At 38.3% G+C, this 15,036-nt stretch overlaps 1 protein-coding gene across 1 annotated transcript in view; it reads right to left on the bottom strand.

Annotated features, from left to right (window-relative positions):
* The window catches only part of VPS41 (VPS41 subunit of HOPS complex), a 188,297-nt gene that overhangs the window by 40,803 nt on the left and 132,458 nt on the right, over positions 1 to 15,036 (bottom strand). The window contains exons 11-14 of the mRNA XM_082846260.1: positions 8,194 to 8,291; positions 4,169 to 4,298; positions 2,570 to 2,685; positions 1,222 to 1,278 (exon numbers count right to left, since the gene is read on the bottom strand). Of these exons, the coding sequence (XP_082702386.1) occupies positions 1,222 to 1,278; positions 2,570 to 2,685; positions 4,169 to 4,298; positions 8,194 to 8,291 (401 nt within the window). The remainder of the gene's footprint in view (positions 1 to 1,221; positions 1,279 to 2,569; positions 2,686 to 4,168; positions 4,299 to 8,193; positions 8,292 to 15,036) is intronic.

Raw genomic sequence — 15,036 nt, 5'->3', positions numbered from 1 at the left:
AACTCAACTTCATCAACTCCTATTCACTTTCACTCCACCAAGCATGTTGAGAATAAATAATATATACAGAAAATGCACTTGTCACTTTCATATTACCAAATGCAATGTACAACTGACTAAGCTAAGCTTATCTTACTTTTGACCTGCTTACTTCAACTATACTCTTCCACTGGCTGGAATACTCCATTTCTAGGTAATCCTTGCTTATCCTCTACAATTCTGAATGAATAAAACAACATAAGATGCTCTCATTCTCTCTCTCCCTTTTAGTTCCTGAACTATTTTGCTTGCGTACTCTTTGGGAATTAGGCTTTTTTGGCAAGTTTTAAAGAGAAGTTTAAGGTGGGGAAAGTGTAGGCAGAAGGACTTTGCACTGGAACCCAAATAGCCATAAATAATTAAGTTTCCAGTTTTCAACTGTAAACTAGGGTCTTGGGCTAGATGATCTCTAAGGACCCTTCACACCCAGAGGATAACATTTCTTTTCTGCTTTCCACCTGCACATTCATTTTCACAGTTAGCAAAGAAATGGGCTTTCACTCACAATATTTTTCCCAAGTCCAAAATGTAATAAAAATATATTTGATGTCCTAGATTAGTCACCATAACAAAATAAATTGAACCTGTTCTTATAGAGACACTGAAGCAGTCTAGTTTTATGAAACTACTCTTTTTTTTTTTTTTTTTTTTGCGGTACGCGGGTCTCTCACTGTTGTGGCCTCTCCCGTTGCGGAGCACAGGCTCCGGACGCGCAGGCTCAGCGGCCATGGCTCACGGGCCCAGCCGCTCCGCGGCATGTGGGATCTTCCCGGACCGGGGCACGAACCCGCATCCCCTCCATTAGCAGGCAGACTCTCAACCACTGCGCCACCAGGGAAGCCCTGAAACTACTCTTTTGATAAATTTCATGATAATGTGGTTTTACCTGTGATTTAAAGAAACTACCCCACGCATAACTGGAAAGCTTTGTATTTAAAGTGTATTTATAAATCCAGTTTCCAAATTACCTAAAACTACCTCCTAGCAGTTGTTCAAGTTTCTTGTTTACAAGCAGAAGCTGATTCAATAAAATGAACTATTTTGACCTCACAGGTTAGGGAATTCGTTTGAAATAACTTCTCAAAAGGTAGCAAGAATCCGTTCTTTTCAAATTACTTTCAGCCTCATTATAACTTATTGAAAGGTAAAGTTATGTTTCAAATAGTAAAATTACATACTTACCAGAATCTTATGTCTTTTAATGTTCTTTTGGCTAATTTCAGCTGCCATCAGAGCTTCCTGTATTTACATAAGCATGATAAAAGCAGTCGAAAAGGAAGAAGGGAAAAGGGGAGAGAGTGGGAGAGAGAGACATTGCGGTTATAAACACTATATTTATTATGTTTTAAAGTCCTGGGCTACATAAATAAGCCCCATTTTCCCATGGCTTTTGCTTCAAGCACAGGAATTTTTAATGTTATGGTTGAGTGAACCTCACTGAATTCAAACTCAAACAAAAGCAGTCAACCAAAATGAAGACTTCTCTTATTTCCATTTGAATTCATTTCCACATTAGGACCCTGGAATCACATTTCAGATGCAACTCAAAATACAACAAAATCTCTTATGTTCAAACAAAAAAATCTGTCATTCTAAATCTGTATGACATATATTAATCAAGGGGCACTTTTCCTTTATGAAGCATAAAAAGTAACCTATATGCATACATTTAGGTACAACTACACTAAGATTTTGAAAATCTCTGATTTTATTTGTATTTTGGTAAGTTTACAATGATTCCTTGAACACAAATGTTTGAAACACAAAATTATTTCTTTAAGAAGCTGCTGGATCTAAAGCAATAATGGTAATAACGGGGGTATGAACTTGGTATCAATACCTGGACTCCAAAGAGTTTATAAATTAAAAACTTGTTTTTCCAAATCCTTTCAGGTGGTTACAAACTTAACCAAGTAAGTGGACTATTTTTTGTTTGGTTTTGGCTAATTAGCATAAAAGACTATCCAGAGAGTTTCTCTAACTAAACCAACAGAATAATACCTTTGCAGCTATTAAAACTTTAAAATGTTTTCCTTTTTTTAAAAAAAGCCATGATGGGGCATTATCTACTCAAATTAGTCTGAACCGAGACTCAATGACGTGGACAACATCATTCCATCTGAACAGGTAGCTCAAACCCTCCTGAGTACAGTTTGATAGCTTTACTTTTTACACATGATATAAGCACAGAATAAATGATTTCACTAAAATATCCAAACGGATGATTCTGAAATACTAGCTTTATTTTATTTTTCTTGAAAAACCACCAAATAAACTTATCAGTAGGCTGGATCGAACCTACCCCTCCCTCCATCACCAATGCCTCTTCCACTGAACAGTAAGGCCAGTCAACCTCCTTGTAGTCTTTATTCCCCATAACTTGCGAAAAGAGTATCGGAAAGTTATTGGCCTCCTACATATCACTAGCTTAGAACATTCTAATTCACCTACGTGAAAGATTTATTACAAAACCCTTTTAGCCCCTCTCTGTTACCGACGTGTCAATACTTTTAAGTAAAAGCAAGACTACTTCGTATTTCTTCTTTTCAAGGAGCCAGTCGATGTGGTCATCTTGGTCTCGTTCCTTGGCTACGACAACATCTCTTGGACTCACAATGTAGAAGAGTGACTCCCCTTCCGAGTATTCTAGAGATAAGAGAGCAACAACTTGGGTGACTCAACAGTAGAAACTTTGGCAGTGGTTTGGTGCGGGCGGACAGGGTTAGGCTACCCAACTTACAAGCGAACAGAAAACTCTCTTACCTTTGGAATAAATGTGTTTGGCTGTGTTTGAAGGTAGGGGTGAGAGACAGGTAGAGAATGATAGAGTCTATTCCAGTGCTTTAAAAAATATTCACACGTAAAATGATTTGAATGAAAAAAGAAGGAAGGGAAGCAGGAAGGAAGGGAGGGAAGGAGGGAGGAAGTACCAAAAAAACTTGAAAAAAATAAGGTAGGCTTAAAAATTCTGTTTCCTATATTAACGTTCTGACCTCAGCTGAAAGATAGCGCTCAAAATTCTCCATGTCTATTGTATATAATTTATCTACTGTATATAAACTTTATTGATGACCATTTACAGCACAGTTCTATTTTTACAGAACAATTACACCCCACAGTTGGCGATAAATGTTTCCTCCTCTTCAAGGTCAAGGCCATCTAAAGCATAAATGGCAGATGCCCCAGGCCCTGGAGACATCATCTATCATTTCAGCGTGTTGTGCACAATGCCGATGGTAAGGGTTTCCTGAAGAATTCAATTATAAAACCTGTTCTGAAGGGTTTCTAAATGTGCAGCAGAGTTTGCTCTGAGCAAAAATTACCTCAACTGGATGCTTTCACTTGTGAATCACATTTGCTTTTTGCTAAGTCCAGAATATCCACTCCCATTTCTCAGCTGATCAAGGGCTTCAGCTAAGAAAGCTCTAACAGATACAGGATATTTCTTCATTGACCAAAATGAGAACTGAAAATATTCTCAAAACATGTCTATTGTTTTTAAAGCAGGAAAGAATTTCTCAACAGCCAAAGCTGTTCTATTTTTTCATCAACGTATTTTTCAAGGATATGATGACACCAAAACACAGAGGCCCCTGGTATGACTACAAAGCAATGGTTCTCCCTTTATTTCCAAGCAGTGACTAAGTGCATTCATGCATCCACTCAACAAATACTCAGTGAAAGCCCAGTATGGACCAGGCGCTCTCTCAAGCTCTGAGCATTCGGTCAAAGAAAGACAATTTCTCCGGCAACCCAGAGTACACTTTCTAGGGATATAACGTTGGGAGTGATACGCCAACTAGAGAACCATGCTGCCTGGCATCAGTGTAAGTCAGGTGTCACATGAAATAGTTAGGACAGGAGACCAAATACAAGGACAAAGTCCACAAAGCCTCCTCACCTTGGTCCTGGCCTCATCTCTACCCCTCCCTTCTGCTGTGGGAGCTCAAGCAAGTTCTACAACATCTCTGGGCCTTGACGCCTTCATTTTCAACATAAAAGGCCTGCCCAGATAGGCTCTAAGAGCCTTTCAGCAACTTAATTTAAATTCCTGGTTGTGCTACTCAAGTGGAGGGGAAAAAACATAAATATAAGAAATAACGTGAGTCAGATCCTTGATGTCTCTCACCTAAGTGATAATCTCTACATTCATTTTCCTGAAAGCCTCTCACAGTCAGAGCATCAGAAGAGATCTCTTCACAAGTCTCGGAAAGCGGCTGGATGATATCCAGTCTGGGTCTGGCGCAGTATTCTCTTTCCTAAGGGGAAAAAGAAAGTCTCATTTGAATTACATTTCTATAAATGATACAAATTAGGGACTTCCCTGGTGGCGCAGTGGTTAAGAATCCGCCTGCCACCGCAGGGGACACGGGTTCGGTCCCTGGTCCAGGAAGATCCCACATGCCATGGAGCAACTAAGCCCGTGCGCTACAACTACTGAGCCTGTGTTCTAGAGTCCACGAGCCACAACTACTGAGCCTGTGTGCCACAACTACCGAAGCCCATGCTCTGCAACAAGAGAAGCCACCGCAATGAGAAGCCCACACACCAATGAAGAGTAGCCCCCACTCGCCGCAACTAGAGAAAAGCCCGCACGCAGCAACGAAGACCCAGTGCAGCCAAAAATAAATAAATTAATTAAGAAAAACAAAAAGGAAAAGTAGTGCCTTGTGCAAAATCACATGGATACTAAGTGGCCAAGTGTCACAGCATATTTTTCAAAAAATGATACAAATTAATTCTAGGTAGCCATAATTAAGTGCTTTGGTTTTGTAAATTCGGCAGGTGTAAGCCTTTCTCACCACCTGCCGTGGACAGCCTCATAGCAGTGGTTTATTTTGACCTCTTGGATGAGATACACAGGACAGGTACCACTGTACTATGTCAGCGGTCCACCACTGCAGCCCTTTCAACTCCAAGGGATGGCTACCACATCCTTAGATAACTCTGTTACATCTTCTTCACAAATATGAGACAGAGTGAAAATTACATTATAAACTGCTCCATGATCCAGACCACTGCCACTACTAGTCCTTTCACTGGGGATGCTGAGAAGCCAGAGACTAAGAGTTACGTCTACAGCAAAACTTGCTGAGATGATGTAGATGTTCTGTGCCTGTACTGCCCAGCGTGGTAGACCTGAGTCACGAGTGGCCATCAAACACCTGAAATGGGATGACTGTGCCTGAGAAACTGAGTTTTAAATTTTATTTCATTTTCATTAATTTCAACTTGGATAGGCACATAGCTTAATGACTACAGTTTGGGACACTGCCATTCTAGATCAAGATAGAGGGGGAAAAGATGCTTTATTGAGGGCCTATGACAATTTCACTAGCCTAGTAGGTGACTGTCCACAGATTGTTCTCGCTGAGTCCTTAAATCACCCTTCAGTAAGTATTGTTCTTCTTAATTTTCCAGATGAAGGAACTGAGGATCGAAAAGTTTACTGAGGTCAAAGTTATATAAGTAAACAGCAAGACTGGGATTTGTGGAAAAACTGGGACTATGGATTTAAAATCGTTTGTTTTACTATAAAACTCAAGCTCTTTGAATATTCAGCACAGAGGCACGAAAGATACACTTGACTATTTTCCAAAGCAGCGAGACCTAAAGCAGTAAGACCTAAAGCAGGGTGGCACTGGTACAGAGAACTCTGATGAAAGGAACAGAATGAAAGAAATCCAGAACTACTCCCAACTCTCCAAGGTTCCCCAGTAAAACAGTAAGCCTCGAAGATTCCTTTGATCAATTTTGTTAGGTTAATTGAGAAGCGATTACGTCAGCTTTGCATCTCATATATTTAAAAGAGTCCAAAATAAAAAGCAATTATGAAAGATCCACTATTAGAGGAAAAAACCCCAGTGAATATACAGGATAATTTATCACATCTGTGGAGAAATGACAAATATCTTGCTTTTAAAACAACAAAAAGGAAAAACCTGAAAATTTTGACTATTTAAAAAATTAACAGCTATAACAATGACAAAAAATATCAAAATTAGAAGAGCAAAATAGAAAAAAAAAATTGAACCAAATAATGTTAAAAGAAAATCACCTTGCTAGACCACATAAATAAATAGCTCCTTCATATGTGTAAGGAATCCATCAGCAAGGTGATGGATGAGAAATCCATCTTATCATTATTTTACAACTTTTGTTCACTGGTCTAACAGCCCTGCTTATGCGTGAACTGCCTAGGAGCAGGGATTTGGTCTTGTTGATCGCTGACACTCCATGCTGAGCACCATTCCTAACACAAGTGCTTTATTAATGAATGGAAGAAAAACAAAACATTAAGGGAACAGCTTCATAAATTAGGTTATATCAACCAGATGAAACAGTTCACAACCACCACAGAAAGATGATGGGAGACTGCACAGCCATATGCAGAGAGAATGGAACGATGCTCCTAAAATTATGGCCACGCAGAAGAGCTTGTAACTATCACTGCAACTGTGCGGGAACAGGCACATATGTAAAAGGTGTAATGAGGAAAATATGCTGCGATAACATTACAATTGATATAAAAACGAATTCTGTTTACTGTTGCAGTTAAACTTTTTGATGTGAAAAAGAAAAGGGGGGCGTGGTTGGCCCCAAGCTTGCTTCTTTATTCCTTCTGCCTTAATTTGATCAGTTCTTTCTGTATTTAAGGATTTCAGGTGTCCTTTGGTGTTAGAGAAAATGAAGAGTTATATACACTGACACACACATTTTTAAAGCACCTCCAAGACCCTCACTTCTTCCTCTGAAAAAACTCCATTTTCTAATTTGCTCTTTGAGGTTGGCTTTTCTTGGTTTCTACTCCTTTCCAATACTCTCTCTTATTAACAAAGGTTTCCTTCCCTTCTTTCTTTTTTTGGTCAACCGTTTATTAGGCCTTCCCTTTGTCATTTTACTGCCTCTTTTCTTATGTCTTTCAATCACATCCTGAATGCTCCCCACATTCCTCATCAAAAAGCACTGTATTTACTCCCTCCGGAGCCAATGCTTTTCTTTATTTTCAAAAAAATAAATAAATAAAATAATAATAAACTGATGTCCTGCACAGGGCTAGAAGCCAGCCCTATTGATTTTAGCAGGTTTGAGTGTTCACTTAAGTCTACTGCATCCCATTGCCTAGCAACATGGGCACCCAGAGCTCCAGGTTACTATAGCGATGGCTTCCTGATGCAAGAGCTCGCTCAGAGAAATGTTGGAGAGCAGCTACCACTTCAAAACCGGGACTCCCAGGGTTTTTCTCCCCATTTTATTCCTTGCTATTTGAAAAGGAAAAGAAAAAAGAGAGAGAGAGAGAGAGGATACAGACAAGGAGAACCTACTCACTGTAAAGGGCTAGACGATCAATTGCATTTCTTTTATACCACAGCATCCCAAAGAAAATCCTTTACAATAAACTCTCCTTGTTTATGCCTAGAAGCCACCCCTGGCCCCTTCCTGACAGGAACTCTGGACTCTGACAATAAAGACAAACTGGGAATGGGGCCGACCTAGGCTTCAAAGAAAGACTCAGTGTGCAGGCCCCTCCACTGGACCCTATAACGGGCTTCATTCCAAAATCATGTATAATGAAATGCAGATTCTCTGATGCTTCCTATGAGCCGTACATTTCATATCATCATTTGCAGTGATAACCGAGACTTAGCAACAATCTAATTTCAAAGCAAGAATCAAGCTACTCAGAATCACTGGGCCACTGGGAAGTAAACAAATATATCTGGACCACAGGAAATAATGGACCACCCTCTCTGTAATTCACTCTGACCACAGGGACCCCTGCTGATGCTACACATCAACTTCATTGCTGTCATTTCTGCTAATGCACAGTGTCAGTTTAGTTTCTTGGCCTTTTGGCAAGAGGAATCCTTCGTTCCGTTCGACTGAAATACCAAGAGAGATGGAAAAAAGGGAAGGCAAAAAAAAAAAAAAAAAGACTCCCCTTTGCTTGGCAAAAGGAACAAAGGCAACCAATGAGTGGAGCTTCTGAACGTAAGTACATTAAGCCTGCAGGGTAATCTCTGCTGACGTTGTTTTATAGGTCAGGAAGTTCTGCTCAAACTGGAGCTGAGTCCTTTCATGGGCAACTTCATCTGGGTAAAAATGCTACAAATGAACCCACCCTATTGTATTTGGGGTGAAAAAAAAAATTACCGTTTTTTCGGAAACCTCCTTTACATAGGAAAGTACAACAAGCTGATCACAGAGAGGTGCCACTCCACTGATGTAGAATTCAGTTTCAAACTGAGACACTGCAAACAAAAGGGACAGAAGATTCACCGTTAGCGGCAAAAAGCAGCACACAAAGGAAAGGACACAACGACTACGAACGCAGGATGCACTCATTTTAGAAAACTAACAAAAAGGGGGCAGAGATAAACATACTTTCTGGACAATAATCAGTAGCCCAAAAGAATTTCTGGGAACTTACGCTTGAAAATTTCTATTACAAATAAAAAGCAAACTCGACAATAACAGCAGCATGAATGGTGAAGAGTGACACTATCTAGTTAGTTTAAAAATGACAGTTAAATCCCATGAAGACACTTTGAAATCTATAAAACCCAACGTAAACGATTATCGATAACAATACTTTTAGATATTAAAAAATTAAATATTTTAAATAATTTAAAAATATTACTAGTGACAAAAATACTTTTGAAAATAATTTAAACATAAATTTCAATCTTTCACAATTAGGGCATTACAGTGGCATGATGGTCCCAATAAATGCTATTTGTAATTATGAAACTATTACTCCTTTTTAAACATTTAATAAACATTATATCTAGGCTTAAAAGAAAAAAAGTGTAAATACACATTACATTATGATGAAACTCCATTAATTCTTCAGTGAAATAAAGGTCAGAGAAAATAAGAAATTTCTCTTTCCTTTTAAAAGATAGTCATTAAAACATAGAAGAAGTTCTGTTTCTTCTATTGCATCACCTAAGAGGTATATAGATTTAATTACAATGGACCTCAAAGATCTTATAGAAGGCTCAATGGCAGAAGTACAAGTACAAGTACAAGTACAAGTATGATTCTAATGACTAGCTGTTGTAATATTTATAATAAATGACTGTTGTTTTAAGCAACTAAGTTTTGGGATGGTTTGTTATGCAGCAAAGCCAACTGATACAATATTAGTGCCAGGAAAAGACTCTTCCAGGAATCATACACGGCACTTACAGATTCATTTGAGAGTAAACTCTCATTTGAACCCACCACTTTTTCTAAGAGTTTCTTGATTCAGTTCATCTCCACAGTTCTATGATATTAGCTTCAGGTTTAGTTAACTTTTATGATAAAATGACCATCTTTTCCAAAGCAGGGGAAGTCAGTGTAGCATACTGGAAACACTATTGAATGGGAAGTTAGGAAATCGGGGTCATAACTGCAATTACACTGAACTTGGATAATTCATTTTAATTTCTGTGGGTATGACTTTTCCCATGTATAAATAAAGGTATCAGAATAGAAATAAAACCCATAACACATAAACTGAGGGGGGACTGAATTTTTCTTCTTCCTCCTCTCCATCCTCCTCGTATATCACTTAGTGTTACTTGACTGGGCTGATCTTCAACGCCTGCTCCTTATTTAACTGTTTTCAAAATTTTACTTTCACACCAAAATGAGACTGAGGATAATCAAAAAAACACTAAGTAGTTAATAACATAAATATTAAAAAGGATAACATTTCTTAAGCTTTGTCCTGGGTGGGATCGCATAGGTGGTCAGGGTGCCCTGGACAGAGCCATACAATGGGAGTCCAAACGGTGCCTGCTCTGCCACGAAGACTTGTTTTCTCACCTGCTGAACCTGAACTGAATATTCTTATCTAGGCACTTGAAAATAATCTTTGGTAAAGTGGTGATGTGATCAATATTCTCACGAAGCACATGCATAGAGAACTTCCCACAACCACGTGTTCAGAGATGAGCACGTGCTGCGTGTAGCCAGGCACAGAAGGTTCTGGAGAAGCTTCCCCAGTGCTACCTATGAATGTAGGGAGTGGGCAGGGGGGAGGCGGGAGAGACGGGAGGGTTGGAATGTGCAGATGCTATTGAACAGTGTGGGCCACACATGACCTACTGATCAAAGAGGTGACAGTTTCACATTCAGGAAGACATACAGGCCTGTTAACAGGAGGTTTTGGATGCCAGCACTCCTGAGGTTGCACAGACTCTTTGGTAGAGATGGACTTCTGTTTTTTTACTAAATCGCATTCCATCGTTGTACAGCAACTTGGATGAAGAGCAATCAAAGATGCTACAGAGACTGTTTCATGGGAATCACATGGAGCCTTTTATGGGCTTGTCTGCCATAGGCACCCAAGTGAGAGCATCATCTAAGAAATGGTGGGTGAACGAGGTATTCTCCCCATTTGAGACGCCAAAGGGGCTGCCAAGGCTCACTGACAAGGAGCATCACACAGTATCCCTCCTAAAGGTAACCAAATCCACATCAAGGCTTTGGTTTATATGAATGAGCTGTAAGATACAGATCAGAGAAACCAGAAAACAATTCTACCCAAATCTTTCCTCCTCTACATCCTGATTTCTGTCCTCAAGAGCTTGCATTAATAACACAGAAAACTTCCTGTTCTTTAATTAAGAACATAATAGGAAATCTAATGTGTTCTTAAAGAAAATAAGGACAGATGTGAAGAAGCAGATATTTCCTTCTCAATTCCAGATACTATAACAAAATGCTTATTTGTTAAATACTAAATCCTACCACTTTACTAATTGAAAATAGGTAATAATTTAGGTAGAAATGACATGAACTGACTAAATTACAAACGAAGAAAAGATGTGGTATTACATAAAAATAGTGCTTTCAAGATTTCCAGAGGCACAGTTAAGCAAGTTATCACCATTCAGATACAGCTGCAATTAAATAATTCTTCTCATTTTATTAAAATGATTTCACATCAACAGAAATCTTCTTATGGAAGACAAAATTGCAATTATAGTTGCACCCTCTGAGTCACAAATTAAGAGTTCTAAAATAATGGCTGCTTTTCTTACCGTTGAATATTCTACCACTTAGAAATTCATCTCCATTAATACCCATTAGTAATGATATCATGTAAAAAAGAGGACTCATTTCCTGGTATGAGGTCCTAGTTTAGGAAAATGTCTACATCTACTCTGCATTAAAAAAAAAAAAGACATTTCAGAATGAATGACATTTCAGGGCTCTGTTTTTCCATTACTACTTACTAATGCAACAAAACAGGATTGTTTTAAGATCTATCATGATTTAGTGTATTCTTTATATTAAGGCTGAATCCATGAAGGGCTGGTTGGAGACAGTGGTGTCAGAATGAACAGGAATGTTGAGGAAAGTTTCCTCTATGCCTACGTTCTGCAGGGTTTTTAACATACATGGGTGTTGAATTTTGTCGAAAGCTTTCTCTGCATCTATTGAGATGATCATATGGTTTTTCTCCTTCAATTTGTTAATATGGTGTATCATGTTGATTGATTTGCGTATATTGAAGAATCCTTGCGTTCCTGGAATAAACCCCACTTGATCATGGTGTATGATCCTTTTAATGTGCTGTTGGATTCTGTTTGCTAGTATTTTGTTGAGGATTTTTGCATCTATGTTCATCAGTGATATTGGCCTGTAATTTTCTTTCTTTGTGACATCTTTGTCTGGCTTTGCTATCAGGATGATGGTGGCCTCCTAGAATGAGTTTGGGAGTGTTCCTCCCTCTGTTATATTTTGGAAGAGTTTGAGAAGGATAGGTGTTAGCTCTTCTCTAAATGTTTGATAGAATTTGCCTGTGAAGCCATCTGGTCCTGGGCTGTTTGTTGGAAGATTTTTAATCACAGTTTCAATTTCAGTGCTTGTGATTGGTCTGTTCATATTTTCTATTTCTTCCTGGTTCAGTCTTGGCAGGTTGTGATTTCTAAGAAATTGTCCATTTCTTCCAGGTTGTCCATTTTATTGGCATAGAGTTGCCTGTAGTAATCTCTCATGATCTTTTGTATTTCTGCAGTGTCAGTTGTTACTACTCCTTTTTCATTTCTAATTCTATTGATTTGAGTCTTATCCCTGATGAGTCTGGCTAATGGTTTATGAATTTTGTTTATCTTCTCAAAGAACTAACTTTTAGTTTTGTTGATCTTTGCTATCGTTTCCTTCATTTCTTTTTCATTTATTTCTGATCTGATCTTTATGATTTCTTTCCTTCTGCTAACTTTGGGGTATTTTTGTTCTTCTTTCTCTAATTGCTTTAGGTGCAAGGTTAGGTTGTTTATTTGAGATGTTTCCTGTTTCTTAAGGTAGGACTGTATTGCTATAAACTTCCCTCTTAGAACTGCTTTTGCTGCATCCCATAGGTTTTGGGTCGTTGTGTCTACATTGTCATTTGTTTCTAGGTATTTTTTGATTTCCTCTTTGATTTCGTCAGTGATCACTTCGTTATTAAGTAGTGTATTGTTTAGCCTCCATGTGTTTGTATTTTTTCAGATCCTCTCCTGTCATTGATATGACAAACCCACAGCCAACATCGTCCTCCATGGTGAAAAACTGAAAGCATTTCCACTAAGATCAGGAACAAGACAAGGTTGCCCACTCTCACCACTATTATTCAACATAGTTTTGGAAGTTTTAGCCACAGCAATCAGAGAAGAAAAAGAAATTTAAGGAATCCAAAAAGGAAAAGAAGAAGTAAAGGTGTCACTGTTTGCAGATGACATGATACTATACATAGAGAATCCCAAAGATGCTACCAGAAAACTACTAGAGCTAATCAATGAATTTGGTAAAGTTGAAGGATACAAAATTAATGCACAGAAATCTCTGGCATTCCTATACACTAATGATGAAAAATCTGAAAGTGAAATTAAGAAAACACTCCCATTTACCACTGCAACAAAAAGAATAAAATATCTAGAAATAAACCGACCTAAGGAGACAAAAGACCTGTATGCAGAAAATTTCAAGACACTGATGAAAGAAATTAAAGATGATACAAATAGATGGAGAGATATACCATGTTCTTGGATTGGAAGAATCAACATTGTGAAAATGACTCTACTACCCAAAGCAATCTCCAGATTCAATGCAATCCCATCAAACTACCACTGGCATTTTTCACAGAACTAGAACAAAAAATTTCACAATTTGTATGGAAACACAAAAGACCCCGAATAGCCAAAGCAATCTTGAGAACGAAAAATGGAGCTGGAGGAATCAGGCTCCCTGACTTAAGACTATACTACAAAGCCACAGTAATGAAGACAGTATAGTACTGGCACAAAAACAGAAATATAGATCAATGGAACAGGATAGAAAGCCCAGAGATAAACCCACGCACATATGGTCACCTTATCTTTGATAAAGGAGGCAAGAATATACAGTGGAGAAAAGACAGCCTCTTCAATAAGTGGTGCTGGGAAAACTGGACAGATACATGTAAAAGTATGAGATTAGAACACTCCCTAACACCATACACAAAAATAAGCTGAAAATGGATTAAAGACCTAAATGTAAGGCCAGAAACTATCAAACTCTTAGAGGAAAATATAGGCAGAACACTCTATGACATAAATGACAGCAAGATCCTTTTTGACCCACCTCCTAGAGAAATGGAAATAAAAACAAAAACAAACAAACAGGACCTAATGAAACTTCAAAGCTTTTGCACAGCAAAGGAAACCATAAACAAGACCAAAAGACAACTCTCAGAATGGGAGAAAATATTTGCAAATGAAGCAACTGACATAGGATTAATCTCCAAAATTTACAAGCAGCTCATGCAGCTCATTAACAAAAAAACAAACAACCCAATCCAAAATTGGGCAGAAGACCTAAACAGACACTTCTCCAAAGAAGATATACAGATTGCCAACAAACACATGAAAGAATGCTCAACATCATTAATCACTGGAGAAATGCAAATCAAAATTACAATGAGATATCATCTCACACCGGTCAGAATGGCCATCATCAAAAAATCTAGAAACAATAAATGCTGGAGAGGGTGTGGAGAAAAGGGAACACTCTTGCACTGTTGGTGGAAATGTACAGCCACTATGGAGAACAGTATGGAGGTTCCTTAAAAAACTACAAATAGAACTACCTTACGACCCAGCAACCCCACTACTGGGTATATACACTGAGAAAACCATAATTCAAAAAGAGTCATGCACCAAAATGTTCATTGCAGCTCTATTTACAATAGCCAGGAGATGGAAGCAACCTAAGTGTCCATCATCAGATGAATGGATAAAGAAGATGTGGCACATATATACAATGGAATATTACTCAGCCATGAAAAGAAATGAAATTGAGTTATTTGTAGTGAGGTGGATGGGCCTAGAGTCTGTCATACAGAGTGAAGTAAGTCAGAAAGAGAAAAACAAATAGCATATGCTAACACATGTATATGGAATCTAAGAAAAAAAAATGCCATGAAGATCCTAGGGGTAAGACGGGAATAAAGACACAGACCAACTAGAGAATGGACTTGAGGATATGGGGAGGGGGAAGGGTAAGCTGTGACAAAGTGAGGGAGTGGCATGGACATACACACACTACCAAATGTAAAATAGATAGCTAGTGGGAAGCAGTCGCAGAGCACAGGGAGATCAGCTGGGTGCTTTGTGACAACCTAGAGGGTTGGGATAGGGAGGGTGGGAGACGCAAGAGGGAAGAGATATGGGAACGTGTCTATGTGTATAGCTGATTCACTTTGTCATAGAGCAGAAACTAACACACCATTGTAAAGCAATTATACTCCAATAAAGATGTTAAAAATAAATAAAATAAAAGAATGAACAGGAAAGTATAAGGACTATTCTTAATGAACAGATAATAATGAACAGATTTAGAGAAAGAAACGCTGAACGGTAGTATTTATTCTTCTGGAACATACATAAATTATGTAAAATTTTATGGACTGGCTTTATAAAATATCTTCAAGTAATTACTGCCTTTCTACTTCAAAATTTTAGTGGAACAATCAAAGTTTCA

Source organism: Leucopleurus acutus, assembly GCF_964270905.1.
Source record: "Leucopleurus acutus genome assembly, chromosome: 9".
Lineage (NCBI taxonomy): Eukaryota > Metazoa > Chordata > Mammalia > Artiodactyla > Delphinidae > Leucopleurus > Leucopleurus acutus.
Note: the sequence above shows the minus strand (reverse complement) of the source record. Positions and strands in the feature narration are given on the sequence as shown.